Source organism: Plectropomus leopardus, chromosome 3 (genome assembly GCF_008729295.1).
Source record: "Plectropomus leopardus isolate mb chromosome 3, YSFRI_Pleo_2.0, whole genome shotgun sequence".
Classification (NCBI taxonomy): domain Eukaryota; kingdom Metazoa; phylum Chordata; class Actinopteri; order Perciformes; family Serranidae; genus Plectropomus; species Plectropomus leopardus.
Genome location: NC_056465.1, coordinates 30,521,665 through 30,549,613, shown reverse-complemented (window position 1 = coordinate 30,549,613; position 27,949 = coordinate 30,521,665). Strand labels below are relative to the sequence as shown.

Genomic DNA, 27,949 nt, shown 5'->3' with positions numbered 1-27,949 from the left:
CTTTGGATCTTAGTTAGCCACACACTGTTGATTTACACTATTCCTTTTAACTACAGAAGCACATAAAAGTTTATATTTCTTTCACCTTAAAATAATGAGAAACCAGGTTACATATTCAAAAATAAAACCTGTTTATTTAAAAACAGTGAAAATACTGTATGTGCATTCTCTTTAAGCAGAATAACTCAAATTAGTTTTTTCTATTTACACAACGTTCAGGCACTTGAGGAAAGTCTGCAGACAGTCGAGCACATTCCGGCATTTATGGCCGTGATAATATGTACAAAACAGGCTCAAGACTCAGTGAATTTTGCAGACAGCAGCTCCCAGAGGAGATCGAGAGCAGCCCAGCGAAGTGCTTCAGCTGGATTACACATCACACAGGTCATGAGTGTCTCTGGGCAGCAGTGAGCTGCAGCTGGAAGGATCACTGGGGTAGATGGGTAATGGAGTTCTGAGCAGAAAGGACGGTTATTTCACGTTTGGAATTGCTGGAGGTTGCCTCCTGTAGAGAAGATCCAATCAAAAATTTTATTATAAGGTTCAGTATAAACATATTAACAGAACTTAACCCTTCGAAACTTGGAGAGACATCACTTTTCTTGAAATGAAAAATGTCTAGGGAAAAAAGCAAAAAGCGAGGGAAAAACTATATTCATAATTATCATTGAAATTACATATTACAATTTTTAAGTGCTTTTCCCCTAAACAGACCTGCCCCTCTCTCTTTCTCTCAAACTTGAACCGAAATCCAATCAGACGGTAAAACTAGTCAATGCTGATCTAGTGAAAATTAAGGTTATGTTACTGCGCTGCCAAATTTCTTGTCTAAAATGATTCCAGAAACATATTTTAGTGCACTGTTTAGCTGTAATAGTGAGAGTTGGTGAACAGGAGGTGGGCGTCACAGTGCTCTCTGCACAATAAAAATGGCGGCAGAAAAGAACAGAGATCAAAAAGTAAAACTAAGCAGCACTGATCAAATATAAACCAAAATTCTGTTACTGAGCTGTATATGTTTTCAGAAGCTTTTTTTTAAGCTTCTTTAGCTTTTTTTAACATTTAACTGAAATACGACATTGTTTCACTTGACTGTCACTCACCAGCAGGAGTGTCTGGTAAGGCACCCTGCATTCTGGTAGTTTTAGGTTTTCTACCTCTTGAGCAAACACATTTTTTTTCCATTTTCTCTGGTCATGTAGCACCAATTTCAAAAGTATTTGTGTCTTTCTACTGCATAAGTAGCCTAGGAAAACGCTTTCTGTGCTGTAGGGTTATTTTTCTCGCTGCAATGCAGCAAGTGGCCACTGGAAAAATTTGCAGCACGGGGGAGCAGCTTTTCTGGGGGCCTGTGTAATAGTTTATCTTAGCACAGAGCAGTAAAGACAATATTAGGATAACATTAATGCAGAACTATTAGATGATACATTTTATTCCACAGAGTGAAGTTTCAAATGGAAATAAATACCAGCTTTTTAGATTTATATGCTCATTTTTTCCCTGAATGAATAAAATCTTTAAAACATCGAGCTATGTCTCAACTACAGCTGTAAACCCGCATTGACCCTTCAACATTTTTTTCCTTTTAAATGGCCTGTGGCGTGACCTTTTTTCCTGATCCCTGAATCAGATGCATGCCATGAAAGATGTGAAAACTTGCAAAAACTATTACATAGAGGATTATATGGGTTTGGCAGAGTTTAAAAGAAAAACAGTGAAAACAGTGGGTGAATATGAGTGAGGAAACAAAGGTTATTAGAGATTACTATAATGCAGATAAGGGAACATGAAAAGGTTGGAGAGATGCACAATTTAGCAAGTTGTTAATCCAGATGTTGGAGCTCTGTGTAAAAAATTTCCATGTGCATATTTTCTGTATCTTTATTTGGCAAGTTTTTTTGTTTTATTTGCCATAATGCCACACATGTTAATTGTTATTCCATTAATGAGCAGTTTTGACTTCACATTGATTCGAATACAAATGTAGGAGGTAAAAATAGACTTATAGAAGTAAGTTCCTGCCGCTTGTATTGTAAATCTATAGGAGGAGAGAGAGAGATTGAGTAAGCAAAAGAGGCATAAGGTTGGATGGAAAGACTCAGGAAAGGAAAGACTATGCGGGAAAGAACCTAAAGAACCATTGGAGAGCACAGAGGAAATGAGGCAGAGAGAAAAAGGAGAGACAGGCCAAAAGCAGGGGAGGAACCAGTGAAAGAGGAGAAGTGAAGAAATGTACAAGAAAAAGAAGAAGGGGGGGAAAAAAGGGAAAAAAATAACGGTTATTGCATGAGGGAAACTGGGGAGGGCAATAAAACAAATGCATGCTAGGAGAAAGAAGGGAAAAGTGGGGGGTTGAAGGACAGAGAGAAAGATGAAAACTTGACAGAGCGCTCAGCCTGTTGTCTCTGGCTCCAGTAGAAAGCTGCACAGAGAGAAGTCCTGTCTGCTGAGGCTGATGGGAAAGAGAATATGAGAAACACATTTTCCAGCAGACCCCCACCCAGCTCAAATAACAACTCCCTCTGCCCCTGCGCCTCTGCAGCGCAAGGTTTGATTGTGTGTGTGGGAGTGTGTGTAGATGCCAGTGTGTGCGTTTGAGGGTCACACTGGAGGGCATCATAATGTAAAAGGTCAGAGTTCAGACTGTGTGGTGTCAGACTCACCTTGGCACACTCGGTGGAGGACGGTGGGGTTGGCGAGTGGGCTGCTGAAGGCCGTCAGCGCTCTGGGAGGCGGTGTGAGTGGGCACCCGAGGGGCAGATGGTGCAGGGCCTCGATTTGCTGGCGTGCCAGTGGTCGCTGACTTCCCAAGGAGTTTTGGACTGGGTGGCGAGGAGAACTGTAAGTGACAGGCGTGGGGTAGCATCTATGCATCACTTAACTGTGTGTGTACGTCTGTACCTGGGGGGCTGTATCCAGGAGGAGTCCACAGGTGGAGGAAGATGGGTAGTGCAGGTGGAGGTGGAGAACTTTCCAATGACATCGAGCGCCTCCTTCAGGGCGGCGTGCTGGCGGAGCACTTCCTCCCGGTGCCGCTGCTGCTCCGGTGACTCATCCATCAGCGCTGAGCATTCTCCCAGAGCGTAGAGCTGCGCCAGCAGCTCAGAGCTAATGAACTCCTTCACCTACGGAGAGCGATTATAAACAGCTGTGACGAGTCCAAATGCTGGACTTTGTAAAGTGATATTTTACTGTGATTTGGGATTATGGATCTAAATTCTTCAAGAGTTTTTTTTTTTTACTATGGTTTCTCATTTCTTTTTGAAGTCATTGAAATGTGGTCAAATTGTGTTTGAAATGGGAAATGCTTGCATTGTAGGCAAAGAGGCACAGATTCTAATGGCCAAGGTATGATGAATATTAATGCAAAACAAAGTCACTTCAAAAAGTTTCAGAAACAATACGCTTTGGATTCATAACAGATAAAAAGACAAAAATTGGCCTTTTCAAAGAAAAATATCCTAGCTCCCTGTCCTATCTTAATTCAAAGGTCCAGTTTGTAGGATTTAAGGATATATTGGCAAAAATGGAATATAATATTACAAGTATGTTTCTTGAGTGTATAATCACCTGAAAATAAGAATTAGCATGTTTTTGGTACCTTATACTGCGCCGTTTTTATCTACATAGGGATCAGGTCATTTTCTAGAGAGATGGTCATGTTTCTACAGTAGCCCAGAACGGACAAAGCAAATTCTGGCTCTCAATTGGGATATTTGCATTTTGCGTCGGCCACCATAGTTAACAGCCCTCCATGACAAGCCAAATACCGCTGGAAAAACACAGATTTTTTGATGTGAAACTGCTTTATTCAGCATTTTTACCTGTTTAAATCACCACGTTTGTTTGATTTGGAGAGGAAGAGATCTCTGCATACATTAGGCTCCTGATAAAAACCTTCTGAACGTGCAGATCTTAAATTATCAGCGAAAAAATGAGCACGCTTCAGCAGGTTTTGGGCTAACGGCCTATCTCAGACGTGCCAAATAGCTTCAGAGAAATAGTCAGTTGTAACTTGAAACTGCTTTATTTGGTGTTGTTACCAGTTTAAGTCACCAGGTCGGTTTGTTTTGGAGAGGAGGAGAGCTCTGTGGATATTGTGGCTCCCTGTAAAAACCTCCTGATTGTCTGGATCAGAAATAAGTTGAGCACGCACTTCATTATTAGAGAAAATAGGTGCGCAAAAATTTGCAGATGCTGGGCAAGTGGGCCGTCTGCAATGTGCCAAACAGGGTAGGAGGAACACTGATTTGTAACATGGAAATGCTTTATTTAGTGTTCTTATTGATTTAAATAACCTGTTCTGTTTGTTTTAGGGAGGAAAAGATCTCTGCAGATAATTCGGCTCCCAATGAAAACCTCCTTAACACTGAAGGTATTCTAACCAAGAAAAGACAGATACCACTGAATCCCACTAAATTTTACATACTGGACCTTTACAGCATTACCATATGGTTTGAGTGGCTTTTCAGTTATTATATTTCTGTGCTTTCGTTCCCTATCTTCTTTGTCATTGGCATATGGACCGCACAACAGTGCTGCCATTTTTCGGCAATTATTTTGAATTTTAGGGCTGCCATCTGCCATTCTAACTTAGTGTGCAATTATTTCCATGTGCAATTTCTGTAAATATTTTTTAACTGCTGAGTTTGGCATCTTGTTTTTTTATACTATTTATCTTGTTCACACCTTGCTGCTGTAACAATGCAAATTTCCCCATTGTGGTACTAATAAAGGATTATTTTATTTAAAACTTTGGAAATTCCTAAGTTAGGGGGGTTCTTTAACAGCTAAATACCTATCCTAAGATGTGATAGAAGTATTTTCCTACATGCAGTAAGAAAACCTGCTTCTGTAATACCAAAGTCAAACTAAACTAACATAGGATCTGATTTTAGATTTAGTAACTTTCTGTAACGAGGTCTGGATATCTTACGCTGTTGATCATGAGGTGCATCACGGTCTTTGGCATTAAGTCCTTGACGGTCTTATAGATGATGCTCATGTAGGAGTCGACAAGGCTACGAATGGTTTCCACCTGACGCTCCAGCTGAGGGTCAGTGAAGTTCTCAGGAGCTCCGTTTCCCTGCCCGTCCACCTGGGTGACAGACACACAAGATGGAAGTGGGAGTAACTGCAACACACACTGTGCAGATTTAGTTTGGGTGTACAGCGCTGCGGTGGCCGCTGAGATAACACAGCTGGTGATTTCATGTTAATACAGATGAATGAAGCAATTACGTGTATATCCATATCTCGTTATCTGTTGAATACTTGCAACAACAAGAAGTGTGAAGCCGCTGTGATAGGAACAGAGAGAGCAGCAAAGAGGGAACACAAAAGAGGGAGGTAAAGAGGAATGGGCAGAAGAAAGAAAAGGGGGAGTTGGGGTGAGGGACGAGGAACTGCTGATTAAAAACAGACTAGAACACACATACACACACACACACACACATACACACATGTTGTAGTGACATCATGGACCAAGAATGCTGTGCTGAAGAGCCAACGACAGAGCGAGATGGAAGGGGTGGGGGACTCGTTTTTTTGCTTTGGCAGGGGAAAGAGAAGGGGGAACATGGAGAGAGGGGTTTGGGGTTATGGCCGGGGTTTCAGGTTAGCGAAGCCTTCGAGTGCGTACAACACAAAAGGTGAAACACACTCAGGTGCAGCTCCCCACAGCTAAGGTCAGGGTTGGGTTTAATTAGGTTGAATTAGGGGCCAGAGTACTCACGGTGATTTTCTCGGGGTAGACTCCGGCCTGCAGCAGAGAAGCCTTCCAGCTGTCCAACTCCTCCTGAGAGTCGCAGGCCAACTCCAGGCATCTGTAGTCCTTGTACACGTTCCTGCAAATCAGTGGGACATTGTCAGACATCTCCAAAAACTATGCTTCCTGGACAGTATTAATACTTTTCCAAAATACAGAGTAACACACACATAACCACAGCAGAATTGATTCACATGTTTTGGTCATGCCTGAGTCTGATGAAATACTGGAGATATTTTTTTTAATGTTATATCAGAGATATTCAAACTGACTCTACACCCATCACCTCAGATTGCCATGTTTGGCATCCCTTGGGAGGGTGCTAAAATGACTGCTAAACAAAGGAATTTAATTCATTTTGCCACTTTAAATGCTTGTCGCCGCATTCTTCTCTTATGAAAAAATTGCTCATCCCCCTCAGAAACACCCTGGCTCTCCTCCTCTCTGCCCGTGGTACAGCTGGCAGCCTCTCACCCCCCATTTTAAAACAATGCAATCTATCCAGTTGGGCTAGAATAGGTAAGGTTGACATGCTGATCTTGTGTATTAACATATACTTACAGATTGGTTTGTGATCATATTAGACTAGCACGTCCAAACTAAGAACCCTCAACTTTTAGAAAAGACATGACTGGTTTCTCTTATGAACTCTGTGTAGGTGATGAATCCACAGTTGTAGTCACAATATGTGGGATAGTTTCAATGTTAACAGTCATTTGTAGCTACTGCCGACTCCTCTTTCATACCACATTCACTTTCAGTGGAACAAAACTGTTGCTCCACATTTTGTGAGAGCAGAGTAAAGTCGTCCCCAGTAGTACTAAACAATGTCAGTAAACATTGTCAAATTCATACGCCACATGCTCTATCAGTCAGTTTATCAAGTATCCTGTGAGCCAGTACTTTTGAGATGATGATGCCAATCGCCTATTATCAGTTAATGTGTGGTGTGCTTCACAAGCTAAATGATGAAAAAAAGAAAAAGAAAAAAGATCACATGGTTGATTTTGATGTTTCTTAATACCTCCTCTTTACTCAGCTCCTGACCCACTTTGTACACAAGTCAAATGTTACTGGAACAAGGCTGCCTTTGTGCACATCATGTGAGCTCATCAAAAACACTCTCTATGAATAAACAAAACAATAAACTGGAGTCTTAGATTCAGTATTACTCAGAATCCAACTGATGAAGGAAAATATCACCCATACAAAATTCTATTGATTCTCCTACATCTTCAAATGGATTCAATGACAAGATTGTATGTGTGAAGTACCATTTCTTGTGTTTGTAAAAAAAAAAAAAGTTTGCACTGTAAACTGTAATGTAATGTAAATGAAATGTAAAATAATAAAAACAAAATAATTAAATTAAAATTAATTACTTGCCAGTAGGAATAAATAATTAATCTATCAAATATTGTTGTGCTGTGGAGATATGCTGGCCAACACATAATATTCTACAGACTTAAGAAACCATCCTTGTGTGGTATAAATCCCCGAAAAAATCACACCATAATCATTTTAAAATGTTTTTCAATGAAAATGAGAATAACAATGTATAATGACAATTACAATATTAGCCAAAGTAATTATAGGCTAATTAGATTATTATTAGAAATTATTAGGCCCTATTTACCAGAGCATGCATGCTCTTTTTTAAAATTATTATTACTTTTATTATTAACATTGCAGCTGTCACAGTCTTGTCTAATGTAGATGATGCTCACCTATCAAAAGGAGCAGTGTGTCGAATTTAGTGGCGTCTATTGAAACCACCTGAAACTTCTCCTGTATGCCAAGCGTGAACTCCCAGTTAGGATTCCCTCAGCACCCATTTTTCAGGAGGTTTTACCAGGAGTCAAATGATCCATAAAGGTCTCTTCCTCTCCAAAACACACGGACCAGGTAATGAAAACACTGAATAATGCAGTTTTACTTTAAAAATCAGTGTTTTTCCAACGCTGCTCTGCTGGTCTCAGAGGTGGCTGATGCAAAAACACAAAAGGCCCTATCTGGAGCCAGTGTTTGGTTTGTCTGTTCTGAGCTACTGTTATCAACATGGTAGTGCAACATGGCAGTGTCAGTGCACGGGCACCTGCTTCCTATGGAGATATACAGTAAATGACTTACTCTAAGGTAAGAAAAACACAATGATTCTTATTTTCAGGTGATTGTAAACTAAAGAATACATGGTGACAACAAAACAACCTACAGGGAGGAGGTCCAGTCACTGCCTGCATGGTGCAAAGACAATGAATCTAACCTGAACATTAAAAACCCAACAGAAATTGACTTCGGGAAAAACAAAAATACACATCACACTGGACTGTGTATCAATGGGGAGGAGGTGGAGCCGCAGTCATCATATCAGAGGACCTGACATTGAGCCTGAACGCTTCCTGTCCGGTCAAGAACTCCCAGCAGCGCCTGTTTTTCCAAAGGACCCTGAGACGCAACAGAGTGGTGCCAAAACTCCTCAATCAACTTCTACCGCTGAGTGTCCTGATGCACTGCTGCACAGTCTCTGTTATAACTCTGCTATATTTCTGCCAACATACCACCCAAAATCCTACACACTGGACCTTAAAGTGGTGCACTGACTCACCTGTTTCCCCCTCCCACATATTGTGCAAATCATTTGGTGCAGGGGTAACACCGGTTGTTGGGTTTCATGTAAAATGGCTGCACCAGATTCAACCACAGAACCACAGAATGGAAATAGAGTGAAACAGGTTGTTAAAATTTGATCCTTTAAATCTCTAAAACCTGATTCGACATCAGTTTTCTTGTGCTGCATTTCGACGCCTCTCACAAGATATTTAACAAATCCCAAGCAAAAGGGGGGGGGGCAAAAGGCAATGTCCAACTTGGCAAGAAATGTCCCAAAATTACAAGAAATTAGTAAAAGGTGATGAAGAAAATGACCTTAAAATAAGTTTTAAAAAAGGAGGCGAGGATTATTAGAAATGTATCAAAAACTAGGGAAAATGACTTGAAAATATCTTAAAATCATTAGAATTATATATTCAAAAATTTTTTGTAATGTTTTACAATTTTTTTAGTATTTTTTGGGCCATGTCTTTTTAAGTTTCTCATTGCTTTTTCCCCATGTTTTTGAAAGAAATCAAACCAAATTCCTCAGGTTTCAAAGCGTTAAACGTGATATTGTACATATAATCCAAAAGAATGTCAAGAGAGAATGACTCACTGACAGTATTGAGGACACAGACACACACACACTCAGACACAGACAGACAGACACACACACACACACACACACAAGCACTTGCAAATAGGCAGTTACACACATACACATAACTAAAAACGCACAAAATAAAAAAGTCCACTGCTGTGCTTGACATCCTTAACCCCAATTTATCCCCTTGTCTCCATCATCTGTTTTAATGTTATTCATTCTCCAGCTCCTCTTTCGTCTCCACCTCTCCCTCTCACTTCACACCATCCTACCATCTCTATGTTTCGGCTGTTGCAGCGGCGCAGCAAAGTAAGAAACAAGCGCAGGATCTGGAGCAGGCTGCGGCCCATCTGTTAAACATTTTTCTTTAATCACTCAGTTGTTTCTTTCCTCCTTTTGTTGTTCCCTTCTCACATACAGAACACATAGCAATTAACCTCAAATATGTGAAACCTTGGTGTGCGTGTGAGAACGAGGGAGACAACAGAAATGGAAAGAAAAAACAGGGAAAGACTGCAGCAGCAGAGAATGATGTAAAAAGATCACGAAAAGGCCGTCGGTTTGTGAGCTTATGGCTGGGCTAGGATGGGTGAGGCTAATAAGTCAGGGTGTGGTGGCTAACGGACGGGGAGCCGGGCCAACGATGACAATACTACAGTGCTATTACACTAAGATCAGGACACTAACATTTTTATACACAAGCGAACACAAAGCAAAATTGTTCTCTACGCTGATTTATCACTCAGACTTTTTTTTTTACTCCCGTCCCCAACGCTATCCTCTCCTCAGTTTGCAGTCAGTGTGAGTTTTTTCACTCATCTTGAGGAATTTCTGCCCAGATCCTTGACTGCTTTAGATTTGAAGAGTTTCCTGAGGTTTTTGATTACTGTCAGACAGGGACAAAACCGCTGCAATGTCTGCCACACACACACAGACACGCACGGCACACACATGCAAATACAGAAAGAGAAACAGAGAGAGTGGAGGGCGCAGGAAGGGGGGGGGGGGGGCGCCATAGGACAGACTTTGACACATTCCTGGCCGATGGCTCTGATACTCTCTCTCTCCCGCTTTCTTTCTCCTCTTAGCCCTTCCAATTCTTCTTTCTCCCTCCTTTTTGTGGTGAGTCGAGCAATTCTTTCCAAACAAGAGCAGCCTCATCTCTGATCCAAGCTCTCTGGCTTTGATTAGCTGCTTAATGAGCCTGCCGTCGGTATGCTGTGGTCTACACATACACACACACACACATACACGCACACACACTGGCAAATGCACATACACACACATAAATCAAGTTTGTGTGTCCGAATGCAGCATAGCACAGAATTATAAACAAAGCCCACATGCTCTGGTACAATCAGCCAGGCTTTGGGTCAGCTCCAGCTCCTAAACACTCTCTCTCTTTTTCACTAATGCTCTTTCTTTGTCTCTCCGTCTTTCTCAATCTGTTTCACACACATAAACCGAGCAAACCCAGCCCTGCCCTCAACAGCCTGGCATACACTTGGAAGCAAAAAAAAACTCAACCCACTGCATCCACTGGATATACTTTCAGTTCCGGTGGCAAAGTTGAATGGAAGAGGTCAAAGGAAGGGCAAACTCTGACATCTCCTCCTTTTCCTCCTCCGACAAGTCCACCCCTGTAAAATATCGCTGAAACCTCAGCGAGCAGGTGACAAGAACAGAACTCCCTTTTCTCTGACTCACACTCAGGCCTCCAGCCACACACAAACAAACCTTAACTCTGTGTTGAAGATAGCAAAGACAAATTTGCTGGACATGAAGCCCTTCTCCACGTCTCTGAGCTTCAGGTTGTCCAGAGGAAGCATGTATTTCTTCTCCTTCTCCTGAAAAAGAAAAAAGAGACAGAATAAGGAGAGATAAAGTTTGACAGGGGTATGTAGAGTAAAATACGACATCACAGAGAGGTAGCACAGGTGTTGATAGCAAAAAAACAACAGAAGACAGTTAAGTTGGGGGCTTTGGCAAAAATAGTTGCATGTCTGGTAATAAATATTTTCAGCCTGCCCCTAGAGGAGAAAGAAAGAGGCCAAGAAACGTTAACTGTACGAGGAAAAGCGTCAGAAGGTGAGGAAAACAGGAGATGGGGAACGCTGTGCTAGCCGAGCACCTGAGTTAATACGCAATGATGTGTCTGCCTGTCAGACTGACTCACATTAACAACCCACTAACTAGCGAAAGAGAGAAGGTGGGAGGCGGGAGAGAGAAGGGGGACACCATAAGTCTATAGTCTGTCATCACCGCGGGGACTTATGAATGACAGAGAACAGTTGGAGGAGTGGAGTGGCCAGCGTGAGGAGAACCAGACAGTATGGAGGCAGGGTACGGAGAACTCAAGCAGGGAGGGAGGGAATGAGAGAAGGAGAAAAAAAAAGAGTGAGAGAGGCCGGGCCCACATGTGAAAGTCATTACTCAGACTCAAGCTCTAACACAACATTTCTCCTAAAGTGAAGCCCTTCCCCCTCATCTCTCATCTCTCCTCTCCGGCCTGCTCCGGCTTTCTCTACCTTTTGAGAAGGGGGCTTCCAGCAAGGCTGAGGAACAGCCATGGGTGTCGTAAGGGGAGGAAAAATATGGAAAGGAAAGTTGACTTCCACAGAAAAAACTGCAAAAGAGGATGCGCTAAAAATTGTCTGTGTGGATGCGAGTGTGCGCGCCTGCATTTCAGCACACATGCAGTCTGAGATGTGAGTGTGCTGCTAGTACATTTTGGTCTTCCCTCTCTCAGTGCTCCCCTGAACCCTACGACTCTCTTCCTTCGTTCCTCTTTCCTTTTTTCCAAAGGGGCCCACTTCCTGTAACAGAGACTGAAAAAAAAATGACAGAACGGGATTGGCGCACATACAGCAACATCTGGGATCGCTTTGGACGGAGGGGGAGGAGACTGGAGAGAGTATAGGGTGCTCTGATGGGGTAGAAATAGAAAGTAGAGATGATGAAGAGAGGAAGAGGAGGGATAGAGGTGGATAGAGGGAGGTGGATTTTTGCTAGAGTAGAAGAGGAAGAGTTGAGGAACATCGAGAACAGGAGAGAGTGTGCAGGAGAAGTGGGGAGAAACTGCAGACCACTCCAAAGTTGATTCCCCATGGGTCCCATCAACCCATATATGGCTGCTAAGTTCCTCCCTAACTCTCTCTCGTTCTCTCACTCCCCGTATTTCCTTACGCCTTCCCCGAGTGAGCAGGCAGAGTCCTAGCTGAATGAGTGAATGTGCCACGTCAAGACTGGATACTACGCCGGGACACAGCCCTGCGGACGCTCGACTCGAGAGACACTCACATCTCCGGAGGAGGGACACCCTTTGGAGTGGATGTCTGATGTGTGTGAGAGACCCCTCGCCTTGCGACCCCGCCAACACCGACACAGGATAAGAAGGAAGAATAACGGAGGAAATCTTTTTCCGAATCCCGTCTGCCAGTGGCAGGACTGCTAGCAAAAAAAGCCAGAGCTGGGAAAGGCGAGGCCGAAGAGAATGCGAGACAGGGTCCTGCTCCGTCATCCCAGTGTTCAGACTACCTGTTCAGGATCTTACTGGTGTACAGTAGTCTGCACATTGGTTAGACTGTGCAAGGAAGTGCTTCAGCTGCAAGACTCAAGGACAGCATGAAAACCTGCATGTACTCTACGCTGAGGCAAATTTTGTGTCTGATATTCTCTGATATTTCTTGTTTGAATGGCTGCAAATGCCTTTAAATGTGCATTTGCTATCACCAAGCTTTTAAACTCTTCAGAATGCAATCATTAACTTTATATTCAAGTCAAACATAATGACATCCATTTTGGAGCATTTGTCACCTTAAATTAAGTGTCTTTGTTAAAATCTAGTGATATATGCGCACAAGGCAGAGAAGTTTACATGCATCACATTTAACAAGAGAAACTGTAACTTGTGACTGACTGTTTTTGCAATAATTAAGGCAGAAAAGCGATAAATTGACTAATTAATTGAGCTTCATTTGCACACATTCATTATAGAGACGCTCTAAAATATTTATTTTTCCAGAGTGCCTTTCATTGGGTATTTTGAGTTATGCGTGCACATCTGTGTGGCAGTGTGATAACTCTTGTGTTCGCAGACATCACGGCACTGTTTTGTATATGCATGTGTCATACTCCCAGTGGTGCCAGGGTGGTCGTGAAGTATCGGACATCAGAGCTGCTGCGTTTGAAGCTGTGTCTCCTCATCCTCTAGACTAATGGATTTGAGATATGGAACAGGCCTTACACACACACACACACACACACACACACACACACACACACACACACAGGAGTGTGTAGATTAAGTGTATATGCATGAGCCGTCTGTTTTTCTTCAGACTGCCTGGTGGAGGCCTGGCAGCAAAGGGGTGAAGGAATGTATGTCTGTTCAGTGTGCTGTGGAGATTAAACTCTGAACTATTATACTGCACTCTCAGTATGAGGTCAGCGTGAGGGTACAATTGTTTAGGTACGCAGAAAGGAGATACACCGTATGGCCTTAAAGATGTTCAAAAAAATAGTATATAGAAGCAATCGACAGGGATGGAGAGGGGAGGTTGAAAGGGGTGAGAGGGGTTTTTGTGAGAGAGACTGTGGAGGAGTTGAGAGAAGAGAGGGGGGAGTCAAAGGGGGGAGGTCTGCAGTGTAGAAACAGCCATGTGGGATTTCTCTGGGCAGATCTTGGAAGCTGGTGTTTGGACAAAGCTTCAGATTTTCCAGCCAGGAATGTGCACAGTCCCAGGGAGACTGCCAACCACAGAGAGGGGGAGAGAGAGAAAGAGGGGGGAGACAGAGAGACAGACAGAGAGAAAGAAGGAGGAAAAGGCAACAGAGGTAAAGAAAGAAAATAAAAAAATGGGAGGGGGGCTGTATTCGAAGAAAAAATAAACGTCTGTGGAAGGTAGTGTGGGCGGGGAAAGCAAGAGCGGGAACTGGAAAAGAGAAGAAGCAGAAGTTTGGCGTGTGTGACTGTGTGTGTGTGAGGCCAGTAGATCTGATCTTCTGTGATAATATGGGTGACTGCTTTTGCACTCAGGCCTTCCAAAACACAGCCGATAAACCTTCCAATGTAGTGAAGAGGTGCAAGGATTAAACACTGATGAGTGCAGCTGCACCAAAATAATTAAAGGTTTAGGCTTTCATATTAGAAACATGCGTGTCTCATCGTGACAGCCTACGTTTGTTGCTCTAATGTGGTCAACAGATACTCCCTCGCCTGTCTTTGTTTTATTTATCGCAGATGTGCTGAGTCTCTGTGCGAGTTGATTTGATCCTAAGGAGATGACAGCGAGAGGAAACCTATAACACTGTGTGTGTACAACGTGCCTGGAGTGGTGTCTGGGAACACTGTGTTCAAGAGGTTCAGTGTTTATCTGAAAAGTGACCGTGTGTCTGTCTGAGTGAGTGTATATTTTTCTCCACTATTTGCATGCCAGTTTGTTTACATCAAACTCCGCATGTGTACTGTATACTGTATATACAAGTCTGTCCACTGTGTGTGTTTGTGCGTGCATGTGTGTGTGTCTCAGTTTGGCTTGGGGCAGCTCCAGCTGTGTCAGAGTGAGCCGCTCCAAATGCCTGAACTCCCAGAAGAGGAAGAAAAGGGGGAGTAAGGGGAAGAGTGAGCGGGGAGCGGGACGAACACTAGTAGGTCCAGGTGGCAGGAGAGAAAAGCTAAGAAAACTGTTGGCTGCAGAGCGTTAAAGATGCTCTTTTAGTTGTGCCTCCATTGGTGTCACATGCCACAAAGCTTCCCTAAAATTAGTGTCTTATTTAATCCACAACATGGCCTTAGAGTCATTTTAGTGCAGTTAACAAGAAAATTTGTTTCTTCCAATTGCTCAATTATGTCTGTCAAACAATACACAACTCAGTTTCGCTCACAACAGTATTGCCCACAGCATGTTCATCCAGATGTGAGTGTTTACAGGTACTTGTTTTTGTATCCATATACAAATGCAGCGATGTGTTCCCCACTTCTGACCTCACTTCCTGCACTCTGCCCTTCCTTCTTCCCATGACATCAACTGTGGCAGGATGAGACTGTTGTGGTGTGTCTGCCTGTCTACACTTGCTGTGCAGACCTTCTGCTCCTGTACAGCAGGCACAGACAGGCAGACAGATGGCAGCCCCACTGACATCAGAAAAGCGGGCTCTTCCAATTACTTAACTACTATATCTTAATATGAACAGATGAGGGATTTCCCTCTCCACTTAATTATCTCTCAACCTCCCAATTAAGATGGTGTTTCAAGCTGAGATATGTGTTAATAAACGTGTGTTAATAAACAGTGTACTGCTGTGTTTTGACTTTTTTTTTCTTCTTAATCTACTGCCTGAAATATCGTTCAAATTGTAATCTAATTGCTTCAAGTGTGAGTGCCTCACCTCATCATCCTTGAACCAGGACAGGCTCTCTGCACTGAGGATGAACCAGTATTCCTTGGCTCCACCTTTCATGATGCCGATGTTACTGATGGTCAGCCAGCCCTTGCGTATCACCTGCACAAACAGCCAAGAGCAAGGAGCTTAGACGGCAGGACTGACAGGGCCATCACACGGTGGTTTTATAGAATATTAGACAGCAAGATGTAATTCATACGAATGTTTGTAAGGCAGGATGCACAACGAGAGTGGACTCTTGCTGAGGAAAACAAGAGTAAACGTCAGAGACAATTGACACTGTAGGAAAAACAAGATGTTTGCAGGTTAGACGTTTGTGAGATATACGACACAGATTATGCAGCCATGGCCCAGTCACCGAAACGTTTTACCAATCACCAGTGGAAATAAGTGGTCGAAGAGGAAACTACAAGTAGATGCACAGGTAAACATAAAAAGTAAGCATGGAAACAAAAGTAACCAAGCACATTTGGAGATAAAAATAGGATGTGAGAGACTGGAAGAAAGATGTGTGCTGAATAAGGAAACCGGAAATATGAGATGACATGAAGATACCAAGAAGTGACAAAGACATCCTGCAAATTAGGGAAATGTAAAAATCTGCAGATATTTATGGAGCAGCAAGATGGCAGAAGGTCATAAGGTTGAGACACAGAGAGAATTCTGAAACTGTGGACACTGTAAGAGGGGAAGCGTTTTCAACATCAGCAGTTTATCAGTTGCAGATGATGAAACACATGATTAACAGAAAAACAAACATGCCCTTAAGCTTGAATCCTGCACACAAATATTTCCAGTACAGGCAGCAGACAGTGAGTAAGCTTAAAGGACTGGTCTCCTACTATTAGTCTTGAAGGAGGGGCCACACCCTGGAGAAAAACAGGAGATGAGGGAGCAAAATTAAGATGGAGTTGATGTTTTTGTTATATTAGGGAAATATTATGTTGTTGTTGTTTTGGGATGACACTGATATTAATTATTAAATAGTTTACTACTATAAAAACAACATGACAGATTGTGTAAATAACTAATACCATTCTTTTTATTTATTAAGCTGTGGTTAAAATGAACTGCTGTTAAACAAATCTCATTATCACACATCAAGGCTCCTCACTCAGTCATACTGGGATTGTGTTTTTAATTATTCCCGCTTTCAAACACACAAATATTATGTTACATATTAATCATAACAGATAGAAATTAAAAAAAAACAGATAAGCCTAATTTGCCTGACGGCATCCCTATTAGAAGCCAAGATCAACTCTGATTGCACAATTTGACCCTTAATCCCCCCAGAAAAATCACTCAATATCTCATTTCTCTGCAAATATGAATTCTGATTAAAGCTGATAACTGCACAATACATGGGACAGTGAAATTACTTTAAAAAAAAGGAAGATGGATAGGGAAAAAAATGTTCTTAACCATGCACACTCAAAAACTGCATCGCAAAGAACCACTGGCAGTGAACCACTGGCAATTTATGAATTAATCTCATGCACAAATTTGCACTTATGTTTGTTTTACTTAAAGTCACAAAGATGATTCTGATAAGAAGGATGCCACACAAGACTAAAAATGTATAGCCAGCCTTACTTTTAATTTTTATAATTAAAGTGTGATGAGAAGAAAGCAAGAATCTTTACAGTATGAGATTTTGGGATACTGTGGGGTTATTCAGTTGGCAGCTAAACCTTGTGATGACACTACTGTAAATAAGTCATTCTGATGCATCCTCAGCAGGGATCTCTGGTGCTGGCCAACTGAGTCCATCTGAAGCCATTAGTATATCAAATGATGGCCCCTGGTTAGCACAGTTACATAAACTGTAAATAAGCATTTTCCTGCTGCATGCTCAAGTCGTATCCCCTTATAAATATATATTATATAGAAAGTCTTACATGGTTTCCTGTAGTCCCTGCAACGGTCTTCTTGTTGCTGTGGTTATACGTGTGCTGGGCGCTGAGGGAGAGGAAGACCTCATGTTATTTACTCTGTTGAGGTGTTAGTATTAATAGTTAATTTTATGAATTAAAACTGATAAAGTTACTCACTTAGTGAAGCCAATGAAATCTTCATGTTTGGTATTAACGTAGGCGAGCTGTATGTCAATGAGCAACAAGACCTGGGCAGAGAGAAGACATACATTAACTGGAGAAACACAAAAAACTCTGAAACTGATTTGCGAATGCAATGTCCAGCTGTGTGTGAATCACCTGATCCCTGCATTTACCCTCTTGCTCTCGGATTTCAGTGGTTACGATTCTCTCTGTCTCATTTTGCAGTTTGGGAAAGGAACTCAGCTACAGAAAGAAAACAGACCAGATGTTAGATATAAGACAGTTCTAAAAATTGAAACGCACAGTGGCTGGCAAAAGAACATGTCACACACATATTTATACCTCACTGATACACTGGCCAACAGTGGCGATGAGTTCTCGACTGACCATCTCAACAAACTGAATACACGGCCCCTTTAGCCTTGACATTTGTTTCTTCACTATGGCTTCAAAGGCCATATCAGGAGTGAACAGGCCTGTCCTGTAGAAAGAGAGGCAGATGGAGGAAAGGAAGAAACAAAAGTGTAGACTGGATGTAGCCAACAAAAAATGTCATTACTAAAAACTGTGAATGATGTAACAGCATTTGAACAAACACTATACTCAGGCTGAATTTTTATATAACCCACTTAATCTTAAATAAGTAATTTGTATGTAAACCCTGTGGTCAAGAAGGCTGCTATTATGTGACCAATACACTGATGGGAGTAAATAAAGTGAGTAAGGGTAAATGAGTAAAAGTGAAAATCTGCGTAAGGAGACAGGCTCAGGTGTTCTGTGTGAAACCAAGTAAACTTTGTGCTATTTTAAGGTACACCGTCACCATGTTTCATCTCCTAAACCTAATGTATGTTACTTTCTTAAGCCTAACCTATGTTACTTTATCTTCCTACAACTTACCTAATGTAACTGAGCATAACGTACATAGCTTTACGTTAAGTCTTTAGCACCTGGACCTTCATTAGTTTTCTTATGCTGCATTTAGACACCTCTCACAAGTATTTTAAAATCTGAAACCTGAGAAAATTGGTTTGATTTCTTTCAAAATACATAAAAACACAGAGAGCAACTCGGCAAGCAAAGGTACTGCAAAAAAAGTAAAAGGTGACAATGAAATTTAAAAAAATGAAAGAAAAATGTGCAGAAAACTATATTTACAATTTTCTTAATTCTTTGTTTAATATGATATTACAGAAAAAAAAAGAGGAAAATAATTTTTTGGCACCTTCTTGAGGTTACTCTCTTTTCCCTTATAACATCTTATTCATTTCTTTCGAACTTTTTGGGGTATTTCTAAGTTGCTTGCCGCCCTCTAATGTTTTTCAAAGAGAGCAAGCTACTTAAATGTATCTTCCTACACCTTAAATAACATAACTTTACTTTCCTCTGCATAGCCTGTGTAAGTTAATGTAAAGTAAGTAACCTCATGTAAAGTACATAACCTGTGCAAAAGTAAATTTTTTTCTAAACCTAACCTACGTAACTTTACTTGCCCAAACCAAACCTGTATAATTTTACGTGGATACAGAGTGTGACGATGCCTTTCATGGGAGGCTAATTTGTTAGATATCATACAAACTATTGTATTTGCATTTTTATAAGATATCATATGAAAAATTGCATAAGGGTAAGCTGCTATACTACACCTGACACCATGGATGTTCCTGATGGCATAGTTGATCTCCCGCCGCAGCTTCCTGTCATCTGACTCCATCTGAAGACAAACACAGTACGCTCAGTCAAAGCTGTACGCTTGGAATAAGAGTTAAGCATCACAGTTAATTAATGGAGTTACTGTCTGACAAGTGCTCTATATGCACAAAGACAAACAAAAATCACACCCAGAATCTCTCTCACACACACACACACACACACACACACATACACACACCTTGACTAGTTCATAGGGGAAGCGCTCATGGAAGATTCGGTTGATTTTAGCACCTCCTGACAGATTAGCTGTGTCTACTTTGTCGCCTGAGCCCTCGATCAGTTTCTCAAAGTCGACAGCCAAGTGCTGAACTAACCTGGAACAAAGAGCGACACGCTGACACATAAATCATTTCAAAGACAACAAATGGGCACACGAACACATCCAGGATGATTGACTGACTGTAGCATTGTCTTGGTCCTGCGTGCAGGGTCATCAGGACTATAGTGTGTGTACTCTTCAGCCTCTTTGTTCAAGGCCAGGAGCTGGCTCTGCAGATGACTGCGGAAGGCTGGCAGAGTGTCCCGGATGTGGTTTGTCAATTGCTGCAAGCAAACATTATCAGTAAAAACACAAAACACATAATTTATTTACTTATTTATGGGTGCTCGGATTTCAAACCTGGTTAAGTATTTTTTGCAAATATGGGGTGCCCATTCTTTCAGCCATGTGTCTGTAAGCCGAATGGGTCTGAAAAAACGTCTTCTCTGCAAGCAGGGCCGCATTAATATCCTTCTTCCCGTCAATGTCCTTCTGACTGCGGTTCACCACCCCGATGTAACCTACGGAGGAGGAAATGAGAAGGGAAATGAAGATCATGTGATCAGTGCGAGAAGACAATATGCATCAAAAGGAAGGAACAATTTAGACACTGATGTCAGACAGATTTAACTTGCATTTTCTAACGTGTCCTTGGGAACTCCTCCCAGACCGTCATTTGTTCCATCAAGACTGTAGCATACGTGCAGGAAATGAATATGTTTCTCAGGCAGCAGAGCATGTGGTACAAAGCGGGCCAAATCCCCTATTTAGCACAGTAATAGATGTAATAGCACCAGGCTCCATATCTAATGTTTCAGCTCTATGCTGCTACAAGGGCAGTTATTTCAATGGGCCTCCATGGCTAATGCATTAGCACTGTAGGAGAAGCATGAAGGAGCCAGCACCTGGTGGTGCTTTACTCAATCTGTGCACTGCCACCGGAGCTCCCTGCCTTGCCTTTTTCCCCACTTCTCTCTCTCACATGCACATTTTTACTAGTCATTCATATCATCTCTGTGTCTCTGTCTATTTGTTATATACATTTTTTTTCAGAGTTGTGGTCAAAAATATTATTCTGTAAGGTCACAGTGGCTTTAACCTTTGACCACCAAATTGTGATCGGTTCATTCTTGAGTCCAAGTAAACGTTTGTGCCAAATTTGAGGAAATTCTCTCAAGTTGTTCTTGGCCTTCTTGAGATATTATGCTCACAAGAATGAGACAGATGCAAAGTCACAATGTCCTTGACTTTTGACGACCAAAATCTAATCAATACATTGTTCAGTCCAAATTGACGTTTGTGCCAAATTTTTCAAAAACTTCCCTGATGGGGTTCTTGAGATATTTTGTTCATTAGAATATAACAGATGCAAGATCACAGTGACCTTGGACCACCAAAAAAAAAAACCTTGATGTGTTTTAGGGACATCGTGTTTACAAAAATATGAGACAAGGTCACAGTGAAATTGACCTTTGACCTATGACCACTAAAATCTATTCAGTTCATTGTTGAGTACAAGTTTTTGCAAAATTTGAAGCTTGAATGATGTCTTTCATTATGCCGGTCCTCTCAGAGGAGTCTTCACTAAGTGCAGTGTGACTGCATTAAAGCTAGGTCGCTCAACATATACATAGTAGGCACACAGACATGCTCACAAACATAGGCAGCACACCTCTGCGTAGGGGAAGCAACCTGTTCTCTAGTATTTGCCGGGCATCTGTTCCTTCATCCATCAGGTCCAGTTTAGTGATTACACCAATTGTGCGCTGGCCTGAAGAAAAGATGAAAAATAGAAAAAAATGTTACAGCCTCCAAATATAATTTCATAACCTGAAGAAGTATGAATAAAATACGGCAATGCTTTAATATTTTCAAGGTAATAATGTGACAATTAATCCACATAACGACATTAGTGTGCAGAGCCTTACTCTCAGGCCACAGTGAAACTACACGCGCACACACACACAGCTCACCCTGTGGGTCAACATCTTTGGCCAGTTTCAGCGCATCAGAGTTGGCCAGGTCAGTGTTGGCTGGCGTGACAGCCAGGATGAGACAGTTTTCCTTACAGATGTACTGCATGATCATGTCTCGTATCTGGTATTCTATGTCTGCCGGCTGGTCGCCTACGGGCACCTTGGTGATGCCAGGTAAGTCCACAAGAGTCAGGTTCAATACTGCCAACACACACACACACACACACACACACACAGAAGAGTACAAATAAACACACAGGTCATACATGTCAGAGAAATGAACTTAGGTATAGATGTGTGATTACACATTTTGTTACCATGTGGTGAATAAATCTTTAAGTTGATGGGGGCAGAAGAGATGCCTTTGTTGGATCCTATGAGTCTGTTTGTCTCTGCCTCAATCTCTTTGCAGATCTCATTAAAGTCTGTGAACTTCTTTCCCTTACAATGGGAAAATTCACCGTACTCTGGAAAGACACACAATAAGAAGGAGAAAGAAAATATCACTAAACAATGGTAGATAGATTATGTGATTGTGTGAGCTACTTAAGGAGTTACCCATCAATCCATCAATTTTATCCAGGGTGGTGTTGTAGGTTGGGTGTTTAAAAGGTTTTTGTGAGTCAGGCCAAAGGGTCACAATATAATACAACAGGATACATAAATGGTATGTAACTGTACTCTTCCTGTTAATTTCTAAAAGCCTTATGATGTTACTTTTTCGATAATTAAAATGCTATATGTCCCTCCACCTTCCTTTATGCAGCAGAAGCAAGACAGCCAAAAACTTACATAATCGGTTCTGAACCAGTATCAGATGAACATGTGTATATATACATTTAAGTATATGGATATGCGTGTGTATGTTTGTATGCGTCTGTGTGTTCACAAATTAATTAACTGATTAACTGAGAAGGGGTAGGTAATAAAAAGTTTATACTTCCTCCTACTCCTTTTGGAACATGTAAGATTCAATGTTTTGTTGCTTATTTCAATCTATTCATTGAGTAAAGCTTATCATCCATTTTTGTTATTGCCATTTTGTGTTATTTTTATCTTTTCTGTTTGTTTTACATGTTCTATCTATCTATCTATCTAGCTATCTATCTATCTGCTCCATCAGTTGGGCTCAGTCATTATAAAATAGCATACTGCCATCTGGTGGCAGCTTAATAATGACACTGCACAGCCTGCATGACTCACTGATGTATGTTCTACCTACCAGTCTTAGCACTTAGCAGTCGGAGAACTAAAGGTCTGCGAGTGACGATTCCTGAACCCCGTGGAAGGAAATCTCTGTTGGAAAAGAAAGAATGCATTGGAGAATTACAGTATATATATACACACACACGCACGCACACACACACACGCGCGCACACACGCGCACACACACACACACACACACACACACACACACACACACAAAATACCATTGCAATTTATGTCAATGCAAGCTTGTATATGCAACATTAGCTTGACACACACCATGTAAATGACTTTACATATGGCACATGCACAAATTGACCATTACACTAACAACAAATGCTATGAACGCTAATCACACCTTGTTAAGCACTGTGAGTATCAATAGTCAGCTGTATTCTGGTTGTATTTTAGTAGTCATACTATTCAAAATATCAGTAGCTCAATAAGGCATCTTGAGAAAATCTTTGCCATATGATCAACCCTCCAAGATACCCTATATAAAGATTAAAAGCTAAATGTATCGTTCATTGTAAGAAACAGAAATGCACAGGAAACTATCCTCCTCTTTCCTATTAAAATCAGATTCAGGAAGTTTGTTTTACTGCATCCTGTCCCAGATGAAACAGCTGGCACAGTCCCCCACAGAAGGGGTGTCATAACATAATCATAGCTGAGACAAAGAACTGAGGCGTGTGATAAAATATCAGTACACACTCAGGAAAGCCAGCATTAATAGCCTTCTATAGCTACTGGCAACGCCACACATTCTGCTGCTGTGGACAATATGTACGTCACAGAGGGCCACTGTCCTGAAACTAGGAAATCACGCTCCAGCATTCCTTCCTGACAGGATGGAAGTACTCCGACTCCTCCTCACAAATTGAATTGTCTCACATGCATTTAAACTTTACCAAAATAACATTATTATTCATGAGTAGGCTGGATTATTCTCAGGCAGTTGAGGTCTGGATTGACTGAAGGCCTTGTAGGTCAACAGAAAGAATGCCATCGCGTTTTCAAGAGCCGTGTTCATCGACACCGACACCGCATGTTGGTGAGATAAGGTGCTGCACTGGCTTCTGTCACACTTAAATTTCCACCTCTGGCATCCACCGCTTCAGACTAGTAACTAAATCCGCTTGTGCTGGGTGGAGACCGTGACACATGAATACAGTGAATGCAGAAGTGGATTGTTATTGCTTGCAGTAGTTGCCTGAAGTCCTGGTTTTAATTCAGTAGAACATAGATCCCTTGTGTATTAAACATGTCCCAGCCCCTGAATCACAGTTGTTGCTGTTACAAATTTAGATTTTTATGAGTTCTCATTTATTAATCTGTAGACATCACAATATCCCATTTCAGCTGATAATAATTTATACATTATTTGGTATTTTATTAGTTTTTTCCAGGAGTAGTAAAATGGCACAATGGATTTTTAAACACTTTCTAGTAGCATTGCCTTTCAACTCATTTGGCCATTGAGGGACTGAATCAGGGTTCCTGCAGCTTAAGGTAAGGTAAATTTAAGATTTTTAAAGACTTTTTAATGGCATTCAGAATTGAGTTTAAGGCCAATTTTCTAAAAACAAAACTTGAAGAGGGATTGTAACATAAAATATGACTTTTAAAAAGATAATGTTAGATTATCTATCAAATGTTGAAAAAGCCCCCAACCCTTTTTAGAGCAGAACACATGAAAGAGTGAACATATATCATTATACAAGTATTTATTTTGTTTACCAACAGAAGTGGGAAATATCTGGCATTTCTAGCTCTACCATTGTTTTTTTACTGAAATTAAGAACAATTTTGCCCAAACATTCATTGTAACAAAGAACATGACATTTTGGGTCAAGTGAAAAGTCAGATCTGGTTAGAATTGGTAAAATACCTAACATTTATTATTGATTTTTATTATTGGTTTTGTGTGCCTCACTCCTGTATGCGGGATAATTCCACTGCTTCATTTCCCATAAGAGGAGTTTAGTAAATTAGTAAAAAAAAAAAAGGGTTACCAATTATTTTGTGATTTACAATGCAAAGTCAGAAAAAAAGGCAATTCAGAACATCCTACTTCCAATGTATTTGTATTTTTAAGACTTTTGAAAGACTGATTTAAGACATTATACTGGGCTTATTTTTGGCTCATTTCTTTTGTTGCTCATTCCCTTCTTCCTATGTTTTTGAAAAAAAAAAAAAAAAAACCAATTTTCTCAGATCTCAAAGAGGTTAGCAAAACCATTTCTAACAGTATTTAAAATAGGGGTCAACAGTTTTATCGGCCTAGCCAATTATTGAGGCCGATGTTTGACATTTTGTTATTATCTGTATCTGTGTTTCATTTCAATGATTGTCCATAAAATTAAATCAAACAGTGCACAGAAAGTGTCAGCATAGGAGGGACTTTGACTTTGTAAAACCTCAGGAAGCTATTTCAATTTAATCATTTCCATTTAAATTTCACTAGACTTCATTAAAAAAAAGTTGCTGGGAACTGCCCGCATATGATGTGTAAAGTTTCAGTTTTGATTTAACATGTGCTAAAGGCATTTCAACAAAGTTTTGTGTTGGCTTTTACTATAGGCTATTCCAAAATCTAAATATTGACAGAAAGATTTTCTTTTTTTTTTGTAAATGCATATCGCATCGAAATATCTGTTATCAGTCTCATAATTACCAATAATCAGTATTGGCGACCCTTAATTTAAACCCCGGGTAAAAAGGTGCTGCATTAGAAAAAATGTTACCTTTTGAGATATCTAAGATGTTCTCCACCATAGCAAGTACAGTTAAGGGGGATTGTGTAAATTGATAATATCTCTTGCGGTTCAGGTTCATTCAGAGGTCATGAGAGAGGCTTACCTGCCCACAAAGTTCTCCAGCACTGAGCTCTTGCCCGCACTCTGGCCGCCCACCACAGCTATCTGCGGCAGGTGGAGGCAGTAGCTCTGTCCCACGGTGCTCAGGGCATCTTGGAGCCGGTTGACCAGCGGGATCAGATCCTCCATCCCGCGGTTGCCCATCGCAACGGAGCAGCCGGGCTCCCCGCCCTGCTCCTGTAAATCCTGTTTCACTCCGGTTTCTACACCACACTGCTGGTTAAAGTGGCCACCATAGTTAATGGTTACTTACAAATGCTCCACTTTCGTTACTGTCATGTACAAAACCCAAAAATAGATATTACTCTTCCTGTAGGACGGTGCCAACTTTTAAAAAGCTCCGTAACTTCAGAAGCTGATAGTACGTTATCGTCAGTGCGTCTGGCAGCGACGGTAGAGTCCGAGTTTGTACTCACACACCCCAAGTCTCCGAAAACAGTTCGCTATGGACATTTTTGTTGTTTTAAAACTCCAAAAGTCCGGAGTGTGTCCTTTCTTCTTGACTCCGGGTACATTTAAGGAGCTGGTCGGCGGTGGCGGAGCAGAGGTTGGTTTAGGGTTTGGAGGAAAACATTCTACTGACAGCTAACGGAATCAAGTTTAATGCGCATGCGCGATAATCTGCGAGTTTTACTGGGCAACCCCCTCGTGCAGCAGACACAAACCTCAGAGACAAATACTCAAATAATAAAAGAGAAGTGCTTCAACAAAAATATTAGAGGCACAATAAGTTGAGTTACTGTCCCTTCATCTAGATGAAAAGCAAACTCAAGGCCTACCGTTGTTCGTGTGGCTTTAATTAAACTTTACTTTGGCTTTTAATTGAATTTGCATCTATGGACTATTTATTTATATATATAATTTAGTCTGTTTTACAGTTTACTACTTTCTATATTATTTTATTATTTTTCAACATATTTATTATTTTATTTTGCACTGTTATCTTGTCATTTACCTCTCATTTACAGTTGGAGTATTTCACTTATTTATTTATATTATTGCTATTATCATTTTACTTATGTATCTATTTTTTTTTACTTGTTTATTTATTTTTATCTATCTATTTTTAAGTTTTATCCTGCCTCTGGTGTTTCCTTACGTATGGTAACATTTCCTCGTTTCTGGTTTTAATGAGTACTATTTTAGATTTTTTGTTTTTTGTGTTTTTATTTTGTGATTTGTATTGTGTGTGTGTGTGTGTGTGGGGGGGGGGGGGGGGGGTATTAATTTGTATGAAAAGTGCTACAAATGAAGTCTGATTGATTAATTGATAGTCGTTTTGGTCTTCATTGTGAGAAAGCTTGGGAAATTTGTGATAAATACTGTGATGTAAAGTATGTCACAGAAGACATGATACTTTGTTACATGAGTTTTTGAGAGTATCGGCACTTAACATGAGTTTTTATAGTTCTGTTACCTTTTACTTTACAACATTTCCTAAACAAAATGTATACTTTTACCCCACTTCACCTTGATAAGGAACTGTTTTTTTTTTTAAAGTACGCATTCTTAGTAGGGTGGAGGGAAATTTTGATCATTGTTATGTTTATGCTGATGCAGTTTTTTGCCAGGGGCTTTTTGGAGGTCTTGTTGTGTTTTGCATGTATCATGAAGGTTTCTATTAGTGTATAGATGCTGCTTTTCATTTTCCATGTAAATCTATCCCTGCAGGTGTATTTATTAATGCAACCTGCTACATGCATGTCACACAAACCCTGCAATTATGAAATGTGAATTTAAGTTTTTGTTTGATTGCTTTTTTGTTTTTATGTTTATTTTATGCGTTTCTGTCTGTTTTTTGTCTATTATTTGTATGTACTTTTGTAAACGAAAGGGTTTACAATAATGAAAGTGAAATTTTGTTTTTCTGAAATTACCTTGACTTATCAGACAGCAAGCCTGCAATTTTCTCCTCTAACAGAAAGTCATCTAAAATCCCACACATCCAGTGTGTGGGCAGGGCTCCACTGCAGCCCTCTTAACACTGCAACTGTAACCCAGAGTGTAAGATTCATCTACTGTAAATAACACTGCTGCATTCTTTGGCAATGAGGGAGTGAGCACCACTTTACTGGAAGCCAGAGGCAAGTGAAAGAGTAACTGAAGGCTTCATTTAATGGTAAAATGATGCAATAATAATAAAGGAAGTTTAAATAAAGTTGTTTTTTTTTTTTTTTTTCAAAAAAAAAACAACCCACATTACGATGTAAAGACGAGATGTTCTTTGCTTGTGATTGGATATGTTTTACATAATTACACTTTTTATCACATTGCACTGAATGGCAAAGTGAAAGCACTTGCTCTCAATTTTCAGTATCTATTGTGACTCAAAGTGTTGATGCCTGATAAAAGGAAAAGTGTGTAAACTTTAGGGGGATTTAGTGACATCTAGCAGTGAGGATGCAGATTGTAACCAGCTGAAACTTCTGGTTAGAACTACTTCAATGTTCATTGTTCAGGAGGTATTTACAGGGAGCCAAATTCTCTG

The 27,949-nt window shown here is 40.8% G+C and overlaps 1 protein-coding gene across 2 annotated transcripts; it reads right to left on the bottom strand.

The window, feature by feature from the left end:
* Nucleotides 1-110: 110 nt before the first annotated feature.
* dnm3a (dynamin 3a) lies at nt 111-26,072 on the bottom strand. 2 transcript variants are annotated; one of them, XM_042482840.1, is made up of 21 exons: nt 25,445-26,072; nt 22,599-22,672; nt 21,694-21,843; nt 21,374-21,577; nt 21,073-21,171; nt 19,761-19,921; nt 19,542-19,684; nt 19,320-19,455; nt 19,075-19,142; nt 17,771-17,909; nt 17,585-17,671; nt 17,423-17,493; nt 17,270-17,330; nt 16,211-16,237; nt 15,354-15,467; nt 10,701-10,810; nt 5,735-5,846; nt 4,937-5,098; nt 2,902-3,125; nt 2,664-2,822; nt 111-505 (listed from the first exon to the last, which is right to left on the bottom strand). In XM_042482840.1, the coding sequence occupies exons 1-21, from the start codon at nt 25,603-25,605 to the stop codon at nt 472-474; spliced, it is 2,496 nt and encodes an 831-aa protein (XP_042338774.1). In that variant the 5' UTR covers nt 25,606-26,072; the 3' UTR covers nt 111-471. The 2 variants fall into 2 exon arrangements, with proteins under 2 accessions (XP_042338774.1, XP_042338778.1); XM_042482844.1 differs by lacking the exon at nt 16,211-16,237.
* Nucleotides 26,073-27,949: the final 1,877 nt, after the last annotated feature.

Bases quoted from the DNA above. Each gene is read 5' to 3' on its own strand.
- dnm3a (XM_042482840.1), bottom strand. From the start codon at position 25,605: ATGGGCAACCGCGGGATGGAGGATCTGATCCCGCTGGTCAACCGGCTC. The intron at 17,494-17,584 runs GTGATTCACACA...CTCTCTGCCCAG, and splicing joins AGGGTAAATGCAGGGATCAG to GTCTTGTTGCTCATTGACAT. The intron at 17,331-17,422 runs GTGAGTAACTTT...CCTCTCCCTCAG, and splicing joins GATTTCATTGGCTTCACTAA to CGCCCAGCACACGTATAACC.